This window comes from Eulemur rufifrons, chromosome 24, assembly GCF_041146395.1.
Source record: "Eulemur rufifrons isolate Redbay chromosome 24, OSU_ERuf_1, whole genome shotgun sequence".
In the NCBI taxonomy this organism is placed as follows: domain Eukaryota; kingdom Metazoa; phylum Chordata; class Mammalia; order Primates; family Lemuridae; genus Eulemur; species Eulemur rufifrons.
In genome coordinates, this window is record NC_091006.1 from 35281081 (window position 1) to 35304350 (window position 23270).

The 23270-nt window shown below is 34.6% G+C and overlaps 1 protein-coding gene across 1 annotated transcript in view; it reads left to right on the forward strand.

The window, feature by feature from the left end:
• Nucleotides 1-23270, forward strand: part of GABRG1 (gamma-aminobutyric acid type A receptor subunit gamma1) — a 66661-nt gene that overhangs the window by 32235 nt on the left and 11156 nt on the right. The window contains exons 3-7 of the mRNA XM_069457375.1: nt 1236-1303; nt 15930-16150; nt 16996-17078; nt 19454-19591; nt 19718-19870. Of these exons, the coding sequence (XP_069313476.1) occupies nt 1236-1303; nt 15930-16150; nt 16996-17078; nt 19454-19591; nt 19718-19870 (663 nt within the window). The remainder of the gene's footprint in view (nt 1-1235; nt 1304-15929; nt 16151-16995; nt 17079-19453; nt 19592-19717; nt 19871-23270) is intronic.

A 23270-nucleotide genomic window follows, 5' to 3' on the forward strand; every position in this document is an offset into this window, starting at 1 on the left:
CTTCTAGGAACATGTTTCTCCTTCTTGTCTACCTTCAGCATCCTTTACGCACATTCCTCAGTAAGTATTTGCTGAGTCACCAAATTAATCTTTTACATCGTATTTGGTACTAGTGATGGGTGGAGTAAAAGAAACTGAAAGTATGTTTTATAGAAAACAGAAAAACATATGAATATACATTATCATTATTAGGGTAAATCTCATTAAAGAAAGCCAGAAATACCTGATGAGTCTCAAAAACCTGAATCATGATCAGATATGGCACTCCTGTAGATACTCACTCATTATATTATTTGGTATACATCGAAAGGCTTACCAGTGATACACATTTTAATAGGACAAAACTATTGTTATGTGTCACTTAAAAATTAACTGGAAAAACACTAATGGTTACATACAAAACACAACTGGTAAGGTCTACAGTGATGTCCGTGCGGTATACTCTGAGGGAATTAGGTGAAAATATGCCTCACACTGGATCCAACTATGAACAACCTAAAGGCGTATCGTTAGCAAGGGAGGAAGGAAGGAGGTATGAGCAGATACGCATTAAGCTCCTCGTATGAGTCAGACCTGGAGGTAGTTTCTTAACATACATTGTGTCCTTTAATATTCATGATTATACTTCAGATCCCAGGATGTGCTGAAACTGGCTCATACTGGCTCATAATAGCCTCTAAGTAACATATAATATAATACATACTAATATTATATATAGCCTCTGCATTCAATGATTTCACATTGGTATCTTTAAATCAGCCATTGTGGGAGTATTTACAACATAGAAATCAACAAAAGCAACAAATCAGGGGTTTACCCCCCCTCTCTCAGAACAAGGTCATTAAACATTTACCAGTGTACTACTGATAGGCATTAAATAGAAGTACATACTACCTAAAATCCACTCCAATCCTAAAATCTGCGACTACTTCAGAACAAATTATCTAGCAAATATTTTTTACTGAATTAACTTCCTTAATTTTAGTGGATGATTTAGACATTTTAAATATTTTTAGGCTGTACACTGGAATTTTTTTCATTAAAAACATTGATTTAAAAACTGAAAGGAGTTTGTATTTTTGTGATGGGCCATGTTTCTGCACTTCCTAATGAAGAATGTTTTAGGATGGCAATGCTAAAATGTCATTAGTTATTAAGATTTATGTAAAACTAAAATTTATTTAAAACAACCTCTGATTATATGTTTGACCATTCTTTGTGTTGGTATTTTGCAGTGAGGCCCACGGTAATTGAAACTGATGTTTATGTAAACAGCATTGGACCGGTGGATCCCATCAATATGGTGAGTACAGAATATTAAAAATAGTTATATGGCATAGAGATCTTGAGTCTATACCACCATAAGGAAACAAGCATGTGAATATTTTTTGATCGCTAATTCTGAACGAATTCAGATCAACCCGTGCTATGACTAAGTGCCACGTGTTGGGAACCGGAGCTACAATATCCCTGTATCTAAGATTTTTTAACCTGTTGTTCCAATGCACTGTGTCTGGTAGGACCATGTGAGGGCATAGAAATTATCATCTGATCCATCAGGAATGAGTCCCTGAAGAAATCCAGAAGGAAAAAATCAGAAGCCTGAGGGCAAAGTAGTCAGAGAAGAAAAGGGACTTACTGGCTGAGAAAGCAGCGTGCACCGTCAGAGAAGAATTCAACAGCCTGATAAGATCAGGAAAACTCCCAGCAATTAGATGTCACTGGAACAGATAGTGCCAGGTGAGGAATTGAGGCCAAAGCCATGACTCAGGGCCTTACCGAGGACGGCTTTGTATGCCACCACAATAGGAAGCTTATGAATAGTATTATCTATTGCATGAATTGTATCCCGTCCGATACGAGAAATGACTAAAGACTTTTTATCAGGGGAGTGTCACAGGCAGATTTATATTTTCAGTATGTCACACTTTACAATATAGAACAGTATAGAGTATAGAAGACTGTATAGAAGATAGATGTAAGAGTCCAAGTTCAGGGTTACAGAGACCAATTAAGAGGCTGTTGCATTAGTCTGGGCAGGTGATTTTTCACAATTTGGCGATTCTTTGATCATGTGTAGGCTGACTCCAAGGTAAAGGGATGAAGAGACTTGGAAGATGGTGGAATCGTTATCTAAGTCAGGTAATGCAGTGTAGACATACGTGCCCCCAACGCTAACAGAGCATTCAGGAGGAGCTGTCCAGCAGGGAACATCTTCCCTGCCGTTCAGGGAAGATGTTAGGACTGGATACAGACGTAGATCAGGAAGCGAAGGGAGACAGCAGCATATAATATAGCTTAAGATACCAAGAATGTGTGAGATGATCCAAAGGAAAATTCAAATTAAGAAGATCACAGGTCTGAGGATCAGGGGACAGAAGGAAATCAATGTATATAAAACAGAGGTGAAAGAAAGAGAAATGCAGGCAAGGGTCATTCTCAGGAAAGTCCGAGGGGTAGAAGAACCAGGGGAAGATGATATCACACCATCTGAGAGAGCAGTAAGATGAAGGAGGAGGAATAATAACGAATTACAATTGTATATGAGGATCCAAGAAGAAAGGGATTAAATTGGGACCACTGGCTTTGGCAGTTGGGTGGTGTAGGTTACGTATGTTACATGGAACTCAGTGGAATGGTGAAGGCAGGGAAGGGGTGACGGCTGGACTGTACATCAGCGCTCCAGCCTCAGAACTGGTCTCATATCTGAGCTTGTTGCCATACAGCCCCGAAGACATATATGGGCCCTGCAGGGACAGCCACGCCATCGTGTACTGGTTTCGGGGTGCCAGGAGTGAATGGGAATGCAGATTTAATGTTATGAACTGCTTTTTGAGAAACTTGACTTAAAGAGGATGAGATAAGAGCACGGGGGAAGCGAAGGTAGAGGAGGAAAATAACAGAAATAAGGGAAGGAGAGAGAATGTAAGGAAATGTCAAGAGAGGGCCATTTAGGATGAAAAATGATAAAGCGTGGTACTCATACTTTACCTTTTTATACGTAGAATACAGAGTGTTTTATTACTATTTGAAGGACTTAATTAACAACACTTTTGCATTGGTGGCCAGGCTTACAATAACAAAGCACCACAGACTGAGGGGCTTAAACAACAAAAATCTATTTTTTACAATTCTAGAGGCTGGAAGTCCATGGTCAAGGTGCTGACTGGTTCGGCTTTTCTCAGCCCTCTCTCGTGGACTCACAGATGGCCTCATTGTTTCCTCACCTGGTTTTGCCCTGAGCCTGTGCCCCCCCCCCCCCGTGTCTCTTTGTGCACCCAAATTTTCTCTTTTTATGACAAGTCCTATTGCATTAGGGCCCACCCGAAAGGCTTCATTTTGATCTAATCACCGCTGTAAAAGGCCTGTCTTCAAATACAGATGCATTCTGAGGTACTGGGGTCAGGGCCTCAACATATGAATTTTGGGATAACACAATTCAGCTCATGAGACATCCGAAGATAATATTCTCAAACACTTTCCTGAAATTCTTCCTCACTTCATTTATTCAATATTTTAGCAGTCAAAGCGTCTCTTTATGACAGGCTTTACCATTTTATATCTAGAAAACCTTCCCAATATGCCTAACAATTGCCTGTGCCTACGTATTCCTCGGGTATCTCAGCCACACTCACCACACTGAGTTCTTCTCCTATTCAGTGTGATATTCGTATGATTGTCACTAACTGTCACAGCGTCTGCACCGCTCACGGCAGCCACAGAATTTCAGCCACACCACACCTGACATGTTTGTCACCCTAATGCAACAAATACGAATCAGCTGTGGATAAACCGAATTTGAGAGGATGGTGGGGGGGGGGTCCCAGCGGAGTGATTTAGGTGTTAGTGTCACGTTAGGGGCTCACACTTGGGGTAGAGTCAAGGCTGGAGCCAAATTTTTGCCAGGAATTAGCTAAAACTCCATGAGGAAGGAAACACAGCCTTAAAGTGAAGAGACAAGAAAAAAGAATGACCATCAGACCATAGGGAGCACATGTATTTAAGGACTTGAAAGATCAAGGTTGGCAAGGAACTAATGACAAATCAGTGCCACAGAAACCAAGGAAAGAGAAAGTTTAAACAAGTTTATTTCAGTATTAGCTCTGCCCCAAACTAGTTCCTATACAACCAGTTGATTTGTGTAAAGAGAAAACATTTTATATATGTGTATATATGTATAATAAGGTTAAATTTTTAACCTTATGCAAATATGAGATTTCATAATGTAATACATTGCAAAAATGTTAAGTTTTCTCTTTAGGAGAATATTATAATGTTTAGTTTATAAGTTACCAATGGCTAGAGAAAATAAGCCTATTTTTGAGCATATGGAAAAATCTGCATTTTCCTAAATTGTATGTTTTTTGTTTGGGGATTTTGTTTTCAATTTGCATGAATTCATTAAGTTTAAAATGTGTTCATTAAAATAAGGAGAAAAAAGGATTCAAGGCTGTATTATTCCAGAAGCACTTTGGCAAGAATGGCTACCAAGAGGCTTCTGTGATTATCTTCCTGTATAAAAGATTCATGGTATTAAAGATTAGTTTTCCCACTGGGGCAAATTACACACTCATAGCCTTGGACCGTAATAGCTTAAAAAATACTAAATACAGTCAATTGCTACTGAAACTAGTGATACTAAAACATGTGAGAAAACAAAAACAAGATCTCTATGGAACACTTGATAGTGTTTATTAAAGAGAAGCATCGTCGCGCTAGGAATCACTAAGCAACAGGTTACAGAGAGGACTATTTTAACTAAACAATGCAGAAAAATTAGAATTCACTTTTCATAAAATGAACAAAATTGCTTTGAATGTGAGTGTAATCAAGCCAGCAAACGTGTAATTAAGCCAGGAAGAGCATAGTTACCCCCTTAAGTACTCACATAATTTAAAGTATTCGTAAGGAACAAAACTAATGTATTGGTTAAACTTTTTAATGTTTTTAAGTTGGGCAAAGTTTGTTTTGCTGCAAACTATTTGTTTCTTTTTAAGCTTAGCTACATAAAATAACATCTCTATAAGATTACTGATAATAGCTAATAGTATCATTTTACAATATGATGTTCTTCTTTCCTTTTTTTCTTAGAGTTAGATAGTTTCCATCTTGATGTCCCTACCAAAAGTAGGGCATTCAATAATCGCACGTTAAATGAATGAATGAATTAATCAACTTGTATTTTTTCCTATAGTTTTTGAGAATTTACCGTCAAAATAAATAACGGAAGCTCTAATGAAGATTGGGAAAAAACAGAGTAACTCGGAGAGGCTGCTCCATTTTATGCATGCTCTGATTAAAATGACCTTTAATATATGCAGAACAAAAATATGTAATCAGAACTGAAGGCAAGAAAATATTAATAGAGGTTATTGGACTTAAAATGATTTTAACCTCAACTTTTCAGATTGGCGTGAGATTTTGTGCTTTTTGCTTTTTTGAGTAAATATCTCATGGTAGCAGCTACCCTCTGACTAGCAAGTACAAGGTTCAAGGCTTACAGCAATTCTCCAAATCCAAGTCAAGACTAGTGAGAGTTCTAGGATATTCAAGATGGTATTATAGGTAGTTAACAGGGGGCTACCGCACAAGATTAGTAAGTACAACAGTAGCTACCACTGAAATTCCAGTTGTAATTTGGACATGGTTTACTTGTAGGGACTTGTAACCCCTTATATAATCTGCTATTAAGAGATTAAAAATATGGAAACTTTGAAAGTAGAGGACAAGAAACAACTTATAAAAACAGCTCAAGAATGAGATCCCAGTTCCCATCTGCAGAACTTAATTTATATCATTCTAATTGCAAGAGTGATGTGTCACACAGTTCTAGAATATTCTGAAACTGGATAGATCTTCCTGCTTGCAATTATGATTTGGTCTTGGTAGTGGAGAAAAGGCTGAGGACCAAGTGCACCAACTATGAGGAGGATGATTTAAAAAGCATCCAGGAGACCCGCTGGGCTATACTTCAAAACACCTGCTGGGGAGGACGACAGGGGCCAGTACACAAATAGAATTAAGTACATTTAGCAAACGACCATGTGCTTTCTTTCTGGCCTGTATAGAAAGATTTAGTAAGAAGACTCTTTTCAGAAACCTTTTGACAGAAAAAGAAAATCCGATTGCCCCCAATAAAATTTAAAATAAAAATCTTTTTAAAGAATAGTATATGCGGAGCTACAAAAGTCATAAACATTATTATTGAATGGAAATAGGAGATTTTTCTCAGTCCTAACTTTCTTTTCCACTCAATTGACTGAAATGTCCAGTTTTCAAACCTTCATGTGGGAGGTGGGGACGGGACGTGGTTAAATAGGCTATTTGGAATGATGAGACTGACTTCCAAGTCTTTTTTAACTTTATCTTATCAGACTCATTTTGATAGTAAACTCTGCAGACACGTGACCTGTATTTGGGCATTGCAAATTATTGAGAACACTGGGCTCACAGAGAAACGTCTCCTCGTGTATTTCTTCCATTGCAAGGAATATGTTTCTCCATCCCACCCCGTGAGACTGGTTCTCATGTTATGTAGGTTGATCTCTCTCTTACTTTCTCCTTCCCCCCGTGCCTCCCTCTCTGTTATCGCTGCTTTTAGATTTAAGCAGATAAACCTTAGGCATAGCTTATACATATCAAAGAAACCCTGTTTATTACTTGTACCATATTAACTGGAAACAGTCATTTCTTGCCAAGTATATTAACTTGAGGAATTACAAAACAGCAAAATCTTGGCAACGAGGTATTGTTTTTCCTACACAAATACTGACCTGCATGTGCTAACAGAGGGGAAGAGAAAGGTTTTGGTCTTTGTGGATATTATTTGTAGTACTTGAAGAAATGCATTTATATTTTTTAAAAACTTAAGTTTATTTTCTTGATGTGTACAATATTTTAAAGATTGTCACCATGGTTTTAATTTTTTTTTATTTCTGCATATTGTATTAACTTTTTTGTCACTATATAGTATAAAATTTACTTCTTTTCCCAGATCTTATTTAAAATATAAATTTTATTTTCTGATTCAACACTAGTAGAAATGAAATTTAAAAATAGAGATAAATGAGAGTTATTTTCATCTCTATGCTTCTTTGATCCAGTGTGCTCATTTGCCACTTAAATATGAAGTTAAATTTCTCATTATGAAATTAAATTAACCTTTGAATCTCCAAAATTATCAAAATAATTTTATTTCTTGATTTAAACAGACATGCTTTTATTTCATGGATTTTTTTTGTTTGTTTTTCTTCTATTTACTTACCACCTATATGACAGTTAGTGCATTATTAGAAATGATAAATTAGAAAAGATATAGCCTCTTCCTTCAGAGAAGCATAAAACCTACCTGGGACGATGGCTAAAACAATGCAAATTAGACCATTAAAAAAAGGGAATGAGCCAGGAATGATGCAGTGCATGAATCTATACATATTTATATTTTAAATGGTGATCCTAATGCTAGTTTTTCTAAATTATTTTTTTATAAAAATAGTGGTTTTCTTAGTATAAAAGAAATACACATTCAATGTGGGAAAATTAGACATTCAATTTAGGTAAAAGAAAAAAATAAAATCTCTTAACATATCCAGTGGACACCAATGTTATTACTATTACTTTATGTACATATTTTTACCAAATGCTATTATATTATACATACTTTTTAACATTGTCTTTCTACTTGTTATGAATGTCATTTTACTTAATTACCTTAAAAAAATCTTTAAATGTTGCATAATATTAAGGGGCATATTTGTACCATAACACATTTCGTAATGCATTATTTAACATTTAGAATGTTTCTAGTTTGCTGTGATTAAAAGTAAAGTGATCATTAAATCCTTTTAGCCACCCAGAATTATTTCTTTAGGATATGGGTGTACACACACCTGAAACTTCTGATAGATCTTGGTCAAATTTTTGAGGTGTCTATTTTGAATTATTTTCTAATAAGATGCTTCAAGGAAGAGAGTCGTGCATTAGTTACAATTTTGAGTCTTTCATGGATTAGTAGGATATAGAATGATGTAGAAAGGAACTGTACTACTTGGTAATTCTGGCCTCAGGCTAGGATTGAGGAAGAAGGTTCTGATGGAATGATGGCCTAGTTTGTTTCAGCCCATGACTTGCATACGTGAAGTTAAAACTTGGTTTTACCTTTCCCTTCATCTAGGTTCTCCAAGCCACTATTTTATTTGTCAAGTGCTATAGTTGATTCAAACATACCCTATGAGCCCTCATTTTTTACCACTTTGTTTAAAATTGAATTACTCAGGTTATATGGTAATTACTAAGGGGTTTCAGTGCTGAATTCAAAGTTATTAGGCAACCTCTTTGATTGTTTTATTTCTTAATATAAAATTTATTTAGGAGAGGAGAGTGAAAAGAAGATGGTAGCCTACATAATTCAATTTGAAGAATGCTGGAAAAATGTTCTCATCTATACATATTAATTTCAAAATATATTTAAATGCCCTAAAATTCTGCAAATAGATGTCAATTGCTTTGTATAACAAGAACCAGCCTACTTCCCTTCCCTCCTTCCCCCTTCTTTCCCACTTCTTTTATTTATTTTTTCTCACAGGCCTAGTAGATACAAAAACTTTGAAGAAGGACTGGAGTCTTAAGCCAAAGTCCTTCAAACCTTCATAACCCCAAATTATATATAAGAAAAAAAGGCATTTTTTTTTCTTTAAAAGAAAAACCCAAACTCTCATGCATATCACCAGGGGACTATGATTTAGTCATCTGGAATAGGGTCCTGGAACTGGAATGTTGAAGATGCTCATCAGAGAATTCTAATGAACCAGCTTTGGGAGCTCCTACTTTAAGCCATTTTCACCTATAGATTAGTAGGAATTAGGTAAGATTAAATGAAATTAACCAAGATACCTATAGATCAAAAGTATTTTTATGAGGCAGAGTCATTGGGAGACACCATGTTCCCCCTTAGCCTTTTTCCCTGTTTATGGTAAGAACATTTTAAAAAGTTAATTTCTAATATTTTATAATGTTCTCATGATCACTGGGAACTGTAAAAGGTTGTATTGGTGATCTTTCCTGGTGCCCACATTTTGCCAATGAGAGCATGTGGGTGAGTTGGTCAGCACCGTACCCTAGTACAGGGATGGGGAGCCTGCAGCCTCAAGGCCACATGTGGTCCCCCAGGTCCCCAGGTGTGGCCCTTTGACCTAATCCAAACTTCACAGAACAAATCCCTTTATTAAAAGGGTTCCTAGAGTCTAGTAAAAGTCACAGCAGCAAACTATGACATGATTTCCTCATCCCACCTGACCAGTGTTCTTAGCACTATGCGTTACTTCTCACTACAATGCACACTTTCGATATATTCAGTATTCGTTTCATTGATTATCTGAAAAGTATTTAAAATCATGTATATAATTAAGAGACAATGCCTTATCCCTTATTCGATGTGTTATTTTTATATCTGTGAGTGCAAAGGCTTTAAGTAATGAACTAAAGTTTTGTGTCTTAGATTGGCAATGAATTTGAACTAACATCAGTGACTCTGCAGTTTAATTAAAATGTGAAGGAGAGAAAACTTGTTTAAATGTCTTGGCTTTTGATGTTTTGCTATAATTAAAATTCTGAAAAATTACTGTAATGGAAATGGTGCACACTGTGTGATGAGCCTTGGATTTTCTGGTAGGAGTGCCCAGCTTTCTGATTTTCCAGTAGGATCCAAACTACCGAGGTTAACACAGGAGGCAAGTGCTTCCTACTGCAGTGCAAATGATGCCCTCCTAGCAGAAAATTCTTCACTAAGAACATGGACAGTGGTAAGAATTCTGTAAAGTGCCAATAATACAAATAAGTTAAAACATGAGCCATTCTACGCTTTGTATGGAACTAGAGAAGACCTCTTATAGCCAAAGCGATCTTAAGTAAAAAGAACAAACTGGGAGGTATCAGTCTACCAGACTTCAAGTTGTACTACAAGGCTATAGTAACTAAAACAGCATGGTACTGGCACAACAACAGAGACATATACTTTTGAAACAGGACTGAGAATCTGGAGATGAAAACATCCGCATATGGTAAGCTAATCTTTGACAAAGAAGACAAAAATATACACTGGGGAAAAGAATCTCTTTTCAATAAATGGTGCTGGGAAAACTGGATAGCTACATGCAGAAGATTGAAATTGGATCCCCACCTCTCACCTCTCACAAAAATCAATTCAAGATGGATAACAGACTTAAACCTAAGGCATGAAACCTTAAGAATTCTAGAAGAAGATGTTGGGAAGACCCTTTCAGACATTGGGCTGGGAAAAGAATTTTCGAAGAAGGCCCCCAAAGTGATCACCACAGCAACAAAAATAAATAAATGAGATCTAATCAGATTAAAAAGCTTTTGCACAGCCAAGGAAACTATCATTAGAGTGAATAGACAGCCTACAGAATGGGAGAAAATATTTGCTCTCTACACATCTGATAAAGGGGTGATAACAAGAATCTATCTAGAACTTAAATCAACAAGAAAAAAAAATCAAACAACCCCATCAATAAACGGGCAAAGGAAATGAACAGAAACTTTTCAAAAGACGACAGAATAATGGCCAGCAAACATATAAAAAAATGCTCAACATCTCTAATCATTAGAGAAATGCAAATCAAAACCACAATGAGCTATCAACTAACCCCAGTGAGATTGCCCTCTATCACAAAATCCCAAAACAACAAATGCTGGTGAGGATGTGGAGAGACAGGAACACTTTTACTCTGCTGGTGGGACCGCAAATTGGTGCAACCTCTGTGGAAAAGAATTTGGAGATAGCTCAAAGAGCTAAAAATAGAAATACCATTTGATCCAGCAGTATCACTATTAGGCATCTACCCAAAAGAGCAAAAGACATTCTATAATAAAGCATCTGCACCCGAATGTTTATGGCAGCACAATTCACTGTTGCAAGGATGTGGAAACAACCCAAGTGCCCGTCAATTCATGAGTGGATTATTAAAATTTGGTGTACGTATACAATGGAATACTACTCAATTATAAGAAACAACAGTGATCTAGCACCTCTTATATTTGCCTGGATTGAGCTTGAGCCCATTATCCGCAGTGAGGTATCAGAAGATGGGAAGAATAGGCTCCACATGTACTCGCCATCAAATTGGCACTAACTCATCAACACTATGGTGCTCACATGGTAGTAATATTCTCTAGGGGTTGGGGGGTTGGGAGGGTAAACTCACAACTAACGGACATGGTGAGCATTATAGACGGGGAAGTCACACCTTCTAATCCTCACTTGGGTGAGGCAAAAACATAAAATGTAACCAAAATGTTTGTACCCTCATAATATCCTGAAATAAAAATAAATAAATAAATGAAACCATGAGCCATGTGGACACTTCCTAAATATATCATTTCCAAATATAGTGTTCTATCTTGCTTAGATAGACAACCTAATTCAAACAGCAAGAAGTATATTTTTAATACAGCGCAATCACAGATGCAGAAACACTTTTGCCATTCAGATCCCAGAGCAATTTACCTATCTAGCATTGAACCCATCTATGACAAATGTCACACATGTGGATGGAAAACATGTTTCCCAGTAGGAAATGTATGACTAAGCATGATGCAGTGCATGAATTCAGAGATGTGGCTTTGTTCCAGAGTCAATTATTGGAAATTTTTAATTTTAGGTAATAGTTGGCCAAAACTCTTCCAGATGTAGAATATCCTGTGTATCTGAGGAATGCCATTCCCTGACATAGAAAATACACCACTTTTTTCCATTATTTATGGCTTGCATTCTTTTATATTTCCATTTTGTGCTACATTTTACTGCCTCTTTCTCCCTCTTCAACATTTATTAATTTGATTCCAGAACATACCTGAATGTTTGTAAATCCTTCAACTTTCAGGTTAAATGCAACTTATGTTATGAAGTCATTCTTAATTTTCCCTAGCTGAAGACAACCTCTACTGTTTTTATTTCACTTCATCTATACCTATCCTAAGTTTTATTAATTTCCAATTTTTTACTGTGTATTTCCTACCAAGAAGTCCCCATTTTTCATCTTCATAAACCCAGTGAAATATAAAATTAACTAGAACACTGAAAAAATATTTGCTAAAAAATTGATGAATGCCCACAGTATTGGCAATCTACATTCACTGACATAAAAATAGAGCACAAAGACTTAGTGGCTGAATCTAGGATTCATGTCTATTTTTTGAATCTCAATGTATTTCTGGATGACTTCAATGATTTAAGCAGTTGGCATAACCTCTTTATTCCCTATTTCTTTTTCCATTTGAAAAATAGAATAACACCAAGTTTTTACTTACCCTACAGTGATAGTATCAAGAAGTTGATGCTTTTACAATAATTAAGAAAAGTGGAACAAATACCTATGAACATTTACCACTAAAGCTATTTGTGCTGTGGATTAGTTACACTTACACTTTTTCTCTGTATGTCTATAGCTCTAGTATGTGATTTATTGCTAATAATGATTAGGTCCACCATTCTGTGTTGGCCACGTGATTAGACAGTTTGGGGAGAGTTCAATGCCAAGGTGGGAAGAGCAGATCAGAATCAACCATATTTCATCATGAAATTATCCACCTAACCTAATTGCTCAGACAGGTTTTGAATTTTGTGTGAAGTTTTTCCCATTGCTAGAAAGACGGTAATATGGAATTGACTGGTACCTTAAAATGTGAGATGCACTACAGAGTTGCAAAGCTGACAATATAGTGATAAAACCACACTACACGCTTTCATCAGTTATAATCTGATTTGATTAAGTTAGAAATCAGAATGACTCACTTCGTTACATTTATTTATCAATGCTGATTTTTCAGCTAACTTGCAAGAAGATACGGTAAATTTCATAATGCACATTGGATCACAAATGTTAAATGCAGTGTTCTTTATCTCATAACGTTTATTCTAGAAGCTATTGTATTGTTCTAAGTGAATGGAAGTTCCATTTCCTGTTTTCTTTGCTTATTTATTATGCAGATAATTATGACCTGCAATAGGGACATCAAGTACAAGAACACAGTTTGACCATTTTCTGGAAATTACACTAATCCAAATATATAAACAAAATTGGATTTTTTGATTACACATAAAATGGCACAGACTTTAATGACTTTCTTATCTCAGTGAGGCATTTATTAAGAATTAGCAATTTCAGAGGGCTTGAGAGTATTAGACTCTACAAAGGGTTTGGGAGGATGGATTATCAAGACATATGCCTTATATCTTTCTCTTCTTGATCTTAGATTGAGAAAACAATTGTGAGTAGAAAACTTTTCACATTACCCCAAGATTATCTGCTTAGGAAAGTTTGACCCCTTGGAAATCATAACCCTCCCAACAGCGATTAGCAATTTAGAATCAGGTATTTTAAATAAGATCCTGCCAACTGCTAAGCAGGCTTTCCTACTGCTTGTGAAATTCCATCCCTAGACAAATTAGTTCTCAAGTGCCACTTTTAATGCCCTGTTACCTACGAATATTGCAGCTAAGTGTACCTAGCAAGTAGCGCGAGATTCCCTCTCTCAACCACCGTTGGATATTTGCCAAGGCATAATCCCGGCTGGCATCTTAAGCAGTTTCTGCTGTTTGATTCCATGCAAAAGTGTAACATAATTCTGACTAAATACTTTTTCCAGGGTCTACCATAGAATGAGTATGAACCTTTTTTCTATTTGCATATGTTATTAAAATCAGAAACCATGTCATTAGCATAATTTACACTGTTAGACTCTTAATGGTTAATCATTTGTGTCAGGTAAAGAAGCTGCTTGGATAAATCATAATTGATTCCAAAATATACACACACACACACACACACACACACACACGGCCTGAGAAACAAGAGCCCAGAATGGGCATTAAAGATAACTTCAGCGAAACTGTCCACTAATTTTCCGCAAGGCTCAAGGAAGAGGTACACAAGTAATATTGTATGTAAGAATCCATCGGCTTCCCTGAATGCATGCCCATATATATGTACGATTCCATTAATACTACTCTATAACATGAACATCTACAGCATAAATATGCTTCATTAAGTATTATAGGATGTGTTTTGTGTTATGACTCAGCTTGAGCTACAAATAGTGTATCACCAAGGTTGTGGCTATGGAATTTATAAGGCTTATATAATTGCAAAAGTACTTTCAGCCTGTATTCCACAGCACAGTTTGACCCTATGCCAGCTCACAATTGCAAAAAAAACACAAAATTTTAATTGTCTCTCTTTCTAAGTTACTCTAGCACGGCAATCAAGACTACGTAAAGAGAGGGTCACAATGCAAGTATGTTTGTACACAAGGATCTCATGTCTTCAGATCTATGCAAAACAATGACTGAGAAACAACAGATGCTAAATATATGGGCATATTATTGAAGATCACACATTACATCGTTACATGGAGAAATCATTGCTAATTTTATATATGTATATATTTAATCCCTTTATAAATGTACATTTTTATACTCAATTGCATAATATCTGGGCCCCTCTTGGATTTTAAATAATAATAGGTATGTGCTTTTAGAAAATTGCAACATTGCTCATCTTACATAGATAAAATGAGGTTTCCCACTCAATTTATCTCTATATTCCAGTTAAGCAAATTATAATTATGAATAGCCTAGGATTTGATACAACTTCCTTATTAAGTTGACTCCTATTCTGTTTACTTATTGATCTCCCTGGCATTTGTTTTCAATTTTTCGTTCATTAGTCAAACTCCCAATAATACATGTACTTCTTATGTTAAGTATTTCCCTTCAGGTAAATTGGCCAACTGCTAATATTGCATCAAGAGCTAGCAACCAATCTCTCCCGCTGCAAGTAGCTCATATAATACCTCTTATTTTTCAAATTACTTTACATCCTCTTTAAAATCAAAGTTATACACACACACCTCTTTTCACTTCGTCTCCTGCATGGCTTGATTACTGCTGCCTTTCTGTTCATTAATATTATTAAATAAATTTTAATGTTTACAATATGGTAAAAAATTTTGTCAGGATACAAAGGTAGATAATACCTCATTACCATTACCTACTCCTAATAGTTTTATCATAGTCCTGCAATTTCTTATTTACTGTCACTTGTCGATAAGGACAAAGACTTTGCTCCAATCTTGGAACCCATCAGTACTTCACTATGACCACAATTCTATGCATTTGTTACCGATGTGGACTTAAGATTTAGCTTATAGTGGCTCAGTTTCCATATCAGCTGCTTATTAGCTCTGTGGCGTGGGGAGAATTATTTTCCCTTTCTCTTAATAAATGTTGTTTAAGATTAATTAGTATAGTAGTACATATTTCACAGGGTTGTAGTAAGGACTTAGTGACATGAAGCATGCAAAACTCTTAGCATGGTGTTCAATTACTTAATAAGTAATTACTTAATAAGTTGGTTTGTGATTGCTCAAAAACCGTGGATCTAAATTTTAAAATTACTTTTCAGACAATGGACAATGTAAGGGCTTTTCGATAATTTGGTGGTTATTTGTATCTTGATTTTGTACTTATTTATGATTCTTTGTGACTTAAGCACCAGGTAAATATCACTAGAATTAATATAATTGTTAACATTACGGTACTTAGCTTTTATATTTAATGGCTGTATCTTGCACATTACAAGATCTTGAATAAAATTTCCCCAAAAATATTTAACATGAATAAAGCTACCCTGGGCATCAATAATTACTGGAAATCTTTTATTTCATTTTACATGACTCATGTAAACAATTAAAAAGAAAGGTTAAGATAATGTCATAATTTTTTCTCCAAAAAGACTGAGTTTAAATGCTATTTACTTGCAAGAGTTTTATAATATAAAAATTCAAACTTCTGAGGAAAACATCTCAAATAATGGCTCTACCAATATGTCATGATTCTTCTTATCTTTTAGGAATACACAATAGATATAATTTTTGCCCAAACCTGGTTTGACAGTCGTTTAAAATTCAATAGTACCATGAAAGTGCTTATGCTTAACAGCAATATGGTTGGAAAAATTTGGATTCCTGACACTTTCTTCAGAAACTCAAGAAAATCTGATGCCCACTGGATAACAACTCCTAATCGTCTACTTCGCATTTGGAATGATGGACGAGTTCTGTACACCCTAAGGTAATCTTGTTTTGAAAATTTGTAGTTGCTCTAATGTATTTCCCATACTAACATTTGATCTGCTCCTAAATTTTCCTTTTTCAAAGTTACAAGGTAAGAAATGTGGAGCTCCTTTCATGTGCTGAAATCTAAATGGGGAAATATTTTGACAATACTTTTTTATGCTCTAGAGTTATGATGTGAAAAGGACTAAAAGCAAAGAAGAAAAACTCTTTGGTTTTCCTCCTTTGAAGCAGAAGTGGTTATGGCATGAACATTACGTTTTCTTAACCTGTGCTGCAAATGACAGACTGAGATTTTCTCTAGGAGCTCATTTTGCTATAAAATTATAATGCTCTGACTTTTAATGGTGTGGTAAACCATCCCTAAGAGAGGATTAAATGAGGGTTGACATATAAGGGTCAAGTTTATTTAATTTATTGCCTTGAATGTATCTACTTATTAAGAATTATCCTTAATGGAAAGACGTTTGTAATTAAGTAAAAGAAAAAAGCCAGCAAATTTAACCCTGTGTAATCTGTTATTTTGGTGCATGTGTGCATTTTTGTGTGCATGTATGTATTTGTTGAGATACTGAAGTATGAATTTTTAAAGGCAAATGCAGGGGTCACATTGAATTGTATACAGAGCAGACTCAGTTTGCTGGAGAGGAAAAATGTTAGGGTTTTCATACTCATTGATGAATGTAATAATATTACCACTTAATACTTTGAGAACTTAGAATTATTATAATATTCTAATAACCAGTTTTCTATTGTAAGCCAAGATCATGTCTCATAATTAGTCAAGGAATTTTAAATGCTTAAAATTATGTCTATTTAATACTTATTTTTCCATCTAAATAGATTGACAATTAATGCAGAATGTTACCTTCAGCTTCATAACTTTCCTATGGATGAACATTCCTGTCCACTGGAATTTTCAAGCTGTAAGTGAGAAAAAATATTTGAGAATGTCATAGAATTTTAGCCTCAGACCCTGTTTATGGAAAAATATAAAATAAAATGAGACAAAATGTAATTTTCAGAGTTGGGGTTATATTAAACTCTCTTAGATAAAATAATCACAAATAACGTATTTGTTTCTTGCTTTTAAACTAAAAAATGACAATGTGTACTGGATGTATATATTTTATTAAATCATTATTTACAACTTTTAGTTTTATTCCAATGCCCTTTTCTTATTTTTGATTAAACAAAGGAATACTGAAGATAGGTGTGTATTCAAATGTTTTTACACATCCATGAATAAAAAGATGATTCAAATTAAAATTAATCTTTCTGGAAGCAAGATTTAACTTTATCACACTGGATTTTAAAATATGTGTGAAAATTGGCTGGGTTAAAAATATTTACTATATAAATAGCAAATTTTTTAGAAGATTTTTATGAGTCAGAAAAGCCAATGTAGAAAAAAGTTTATTTTAATTAAAAAAAATAACGAAACACAAAGAAGTGGTTAGAACTAAATAATTTGAATATAAAACCTACTATTTTTTTTCCAAGGAAACCATCATATTATTTCTGTAGTAATATTAATTTTATTTCATTTTTGCCTCTCAGTGTTCAAATGAAAGGAAGAGTCATATGTCTCCATCTCAGGTTCAGACTAGGCCATAATATGCCTGCAGATGCATAGTATCTTTTAAATTGATTAATGAGTTCTGCATCTTTAATATGGTAGACCAACCTTTCTGTTAAAAACACTTAACATTTTAAATTATTAAAATCTTCTCAAAAACATGTAAGTGATCAAAAGTAGGAAGAAATTTTCAGGAAGCAAAATCCAAGTGAAAAGTTGAAACCAGAAATATAGGTTTGCAACCTGAGGACATTGGCAAAACATGGTAACTCTGAGCTCTGGTTTTGGCAGCCCTGTGGGATGGAAGTCTAATAGAACATAGTATCTACATACATCTGGTATACAAAGGGCTGGACCATTAGGGTCACATGAAGATACACACACACACACACACACACACACACACACACACACAGAGAGCCACTAACGGTTAAAAAGAAAAAAAAAAAAAGCTGCCTCTGAAATCAGCATTCCATAGTGAAATAACTGTTCTAGAGAGGATCTAATCACAAGTCCACCCTCAAATAGATTCACAGCCCACATTTCCTGCACTCGGTTAGTCCAAAAAGCCCTCCAGGGCTTCCCTGAGATGAGGCAGAAACAAAAATATTCTTTTTGAAAGAAGACACCTCCATTCTAGACACCATAGAATAGACGAAAACATTTTCCACATAAATAACAAAGGACTATTGTCCAGAATATATGAAGAATTCATCCCCCTGTCAAAAACAAAACAAACAAACAAACAAACAAAAAAAAAAAAAACAGAAAAAAGAAGAGAAAGTCCAATAAAATAATGGCCAATTGAACAAGCAATTCCCTAAAAAAGAAGCCCAAGAATCTAATAAACTTATTTTAAAAATGCTAGGTTTTGTTAGTAACCATGAGCATGTGAAATAAAATATACTTCGTGGACAAGTAAAAATGAAGAAGACTGCCCATATATCCAGGTTAATCAGAATATGGATTCATGTGAGCTTTCATGCTCTGGCTGGGGAGAGAATATGTCAGTAAACTCCCCATGGGAAAAAGACTGGCAATATCTCATACAGTTGAAATCATATGTAACCCACGACCTGGCTATCCCACACCTGTGTATACATCCTAGAGAAGCATTTGCATATATATGTTTCGGAAAGCACCACTAACAATGTTCTTAGAAGCAATGTAAGTAAATAGCCAACAGGAAACATTACAATTGTCTGCAACAGTAACATAGATAAATTTTGGGGCCATTTTTACAATGCAACAATCTAGCTACATACAACATTGATGACTATCACGATATGATATTAAATATGTAAAATAATGCATTAAGTATGGCAACAGTCAAATATAATTCAAAAATAACTCAAGCTAAGCTATATTTTTCAAAGACTAATATTAAAAAATCCATGATTAAAAAACAAGGGAAGAATTATCACAGAAATCAGGAGAGCCTAACCTCTAGATGTCAGGGGGAATATTTTGTTAGGTAAACACATGAAAACTAGCAAGGTTCCATTTCTTGATTTAAGAGGATTACAAGGGTTATTATTATTTGATCACTATATTATTATCCAAACTATACATATATATTTTATGAAGTATTTTCTATACTGAGCATATCTTATAAAAAAGGAGGAAGAAGTTTCAAGAGTTTGTCTTTAGATGTTCATATTGCAACAGTAACAGATTTAAATACTGCTATTCTATATATTTTTTATTTTAATTTTTCTCTAGATGGATACCCTAAAAATGAAATTGAGTATAAGTGGAAAAAGCCCTCTGTAGAAGTGGCTGATCCGAAATACTGGAGGTTGTATCAGTTTGCATTTGTAGGTTTAAGGAACTCAACTGAAATCTCTCACACGATCTCTGGTAAGGAGAAAACTCAAATCAGTGAATGATACTAGTATTAAATGACATTTGCATTAAAATATATGGATTAGAAGCTATACTTTTATATATTTTAGAGCCAAAATAAAAGATTTCTTTTTCTTCCAGGGGATTATGTTATCATGACAATTTTTTTTGACCTGAGCAGACGCATGGGATATTTCACTATTCAGACCTACATTCCTTGCATCCTGACAGTTGTTCTTTCTTGGGTGTCTTTTTGGATCAATAAAGATGCAGTACCTGCAAGAACATCACTGGGTAGGACACGCAATATTATGTTTTAGCATCATAGGATTTTTAAAAACATTTTTATGTGATAAAAGTATATAGGTATATATTAGAATATATTTACTCTAGATTACAATCAGGCAAAAAATTGATAGAAATTCTAGTGCAATGCCATGTTGAAAGGAATATATGAAGAACACATAGGAAATAGAATTGTGATGATTGTGATGAACTTGAAATTTCAGAAAATTACTTATTTTTCCTGCTAATGGAGGTCAAGGGAAGTGTAGCTACACAGTAAGAATACATGAAAATCATACAGAGTACCTAAATTTTATTTTGGTCAATATTTTCAATCACTTTTCATCAAGATTTTATATTTTATCTGAATCACTAATAACTAGCATTTATTTGCTGATGTATGTTGGGATGGATTTGAAATACCCTGCCCTTATCATGTTGCTAATGAACAGTCGACTGTTGCAAAGGGTAAGTAGCTAAAAGAAACAAGAAGCTCCCTGGCTTCTGTAACATATAAAATGCATAATTATTCTGTGAATGTTTGAGAGTTGCCTATACAATAACATTCATTAATAGAGTAATTTGTAATTCAAACTTCATAAAATAAACTTTTGCTTTCTTCCTGTATCAATCTAGTACAATAAAAAAATCACTTAAGAAAATAAGAGTCTAATTTGCTCTACATGTGTTTAAAAGAAAATGATAAACTGCATTCATATACTGATACCCAATTCTTGTTAATCAATCAATTCATTCCCCAAATCAGTGTAAGACATGAATTGCACTGCTGATAAATTATGTCTTAAAAAAACAAAGTTGAAATCATTTCTATGTTTAACCATCAAGAGGTTTCATGGGGTTTCTATGATAGCCGGTGAATAAAAATTCCATTTAATAAATATAGTAAAATACAGATCACAGAAAATTGGCAATGACAAGGCTTGAGGCACCTAGTTCTACACTTGGAAATGCAGTTCCACTGGGAGTCTAAACAGAGGTGCTGACAGAACCAGTGGGCAAAATCCACTCATGCCTGAGATCTGTTTCCTTTAATTATTTCAAATTATGTTCCAAGGCGTATAAATGATTTTACATTATTTCTATGCTACTATGAGTATGACTTAAACATTGTATTTTTGTCTTTATTCCCATATTTTTCCTAAAGAGAATTTGAACAGATTATTTATACCACTGGGTTTGTATAAAGTTATATGCTAGGGTGTCCTGAAAGAGAAAAGGTAATTATGAAATTGTGTTTTTGCATGAATTCTTATTTTTTCAATATTAGCATATCAATTATAAAGATAATTATACCCAGATCTAAATTGAAAAATATTTTTTATTATTGTGGGCCCTGTGAAGTTGGAGACTTAAGATTAGGTGTATACATACATAGGTACATACCAATACATACACATCATCGAAGGACAATTCAACACTGTAATTAACAAACGTTTATCAAATATTTTCTATAGAACAAGCAGTGTTGTTGGCACTGCAGTATTAACAGTGAATAAAAGTTATAAAATGTTTATGTTCATGGTGTTTACATTTTACTGGGGAAAGCAGGTAATGTACAAATATAAAAGCATGCAATAATATTTTAGTCAGTGATAAAGGCTATTATAAGAAAGCAAAATCAATGTTTAGAGACTGACAGGGAAAGCGGGTGCTATGATCTTTGCTATTTTATATAGAAAGCTTACAAAGTTGAGATTGATCTCTCAGGAGGTGGCATTTGAGCAGTGATCTAATGAACTGTGGAGAGGGCCTGATGGATATTTGGTGGAAAAGTAGTCCTGGCAGGGAGAGCCACAAGGTTTCCAGCGGGATCCTCCCGCCATGTCATGCTGGAGGTTTGCAGAGAGGACAGCTGTGGTTGGAGCTGACTGAATAGTCATAGATGAGATTGGAGAGGTGGCCAGCAGATAGATCACGCAAGTCTTTGTGGGTCATTTTAAGGATTTTGGATGTTATATCAGATCTGATGGGAGACGATTGTAGACTCTTGAGCAGGGGAAGCCATGGAGCAAATAGCAATATATCCCAACTGTTTTCTTATTCTCATGGACTCAGAGATATTTTAATAGAAAATCCATTGTGTTCTTCTCAAGCTAATATGGTGGTTATAATTACCGTATTAAAGAAGTAAATGTCTGAAAGCTAAGTCCTGCTATAGTTTTCCTTATCTTATAAAAGAAAGTAATAATATTTAATAAAGTAAATTAATGCAATCATTGATAATAAAATCAAACCACATCTTGGCTTTGAGATTTTTTAAGTAGGGATGGGACTTAATTGTGGAAGCCATGAATAGCTTTGGAAATCCTCCTCGTCTGACTATGAGAACATCGTGATTTAATGATTTTTCCCCCGCTTCAAAGAAAAGAGTATGGAAATTGAGGGAAAGGGGAAGCTTACATTCATGGAAATTATTCAGCCCTTATCATAAACAAAGACTTTTAAATATAGTTTTGATTTCAAAATAATTGAAGTAAAAACTGTCAGAATAGGAGACATAGACAAATCTGCAATCATAATTGGATATTTAAACACCCCTCTCTTTCACTGAACTACATGAAAAAATCACTTAGGATGTAGAGAATCTGAATGAAATTATCAACTACTTGACCTGACTGATATTTATAGAACACTCTACCTCACTTCCTAAGACATGATATTTTCAAGTGCATAATGGAACCTTAACCAAGATCTGAATAAAATTCAAAAGACTAAAATTTTTTAAAGTATTTTTTTTTTCACCAAAATGGAAGTAAATTAAAAGCTAATAAAATTAACATAATAATGTCCTCACATATTTGGAAATCTTTAAAAAATGGCCTTTTAGATAACCCTTGGGTAAAATAAGAATCGAAGGGAAATTAGAAACTATTTCAAACTGAATTTTAATGAGAACTTAAAATATAAATATTTGTGAATGCAGCTAAAGCATTGCTTAGAAGGGAAATTATAGCTTTAAATGCTAATATAAGAGAGGAAGAAAACTTGAAATCAGTAACCTAAGTATCCACTTTAAGAACAAGTAAATGAAGTCTCCTTTGTACACATTTAAGTACCAAGCAAGATATTACTGTGCCCGTTTTTTAGATGAGAGGCACAGAGATCTTAAGTTCCTCAAGAACACAGAGCTAATAGATTGAAGAGTCAAAGATGGAACTTAAATTTGCCTCCATGATTCCAAATCTGTCACATTTGTGTCATCTTTGATTTTTTTTTTTTTTTCAGTCCTAAGAGATGATGAAAATGAAGTAAAAACACGAGCATGAGAGAGAAATTGTTAGGGCAAATCTCAACGAAGTCAAGAGGGAAAGAAGTAGTTATTGCCTTCATCATACCAAAGATTCTTGCTACAACCCCTTCCTAATGACTTCTCCATCACAGATCTTGC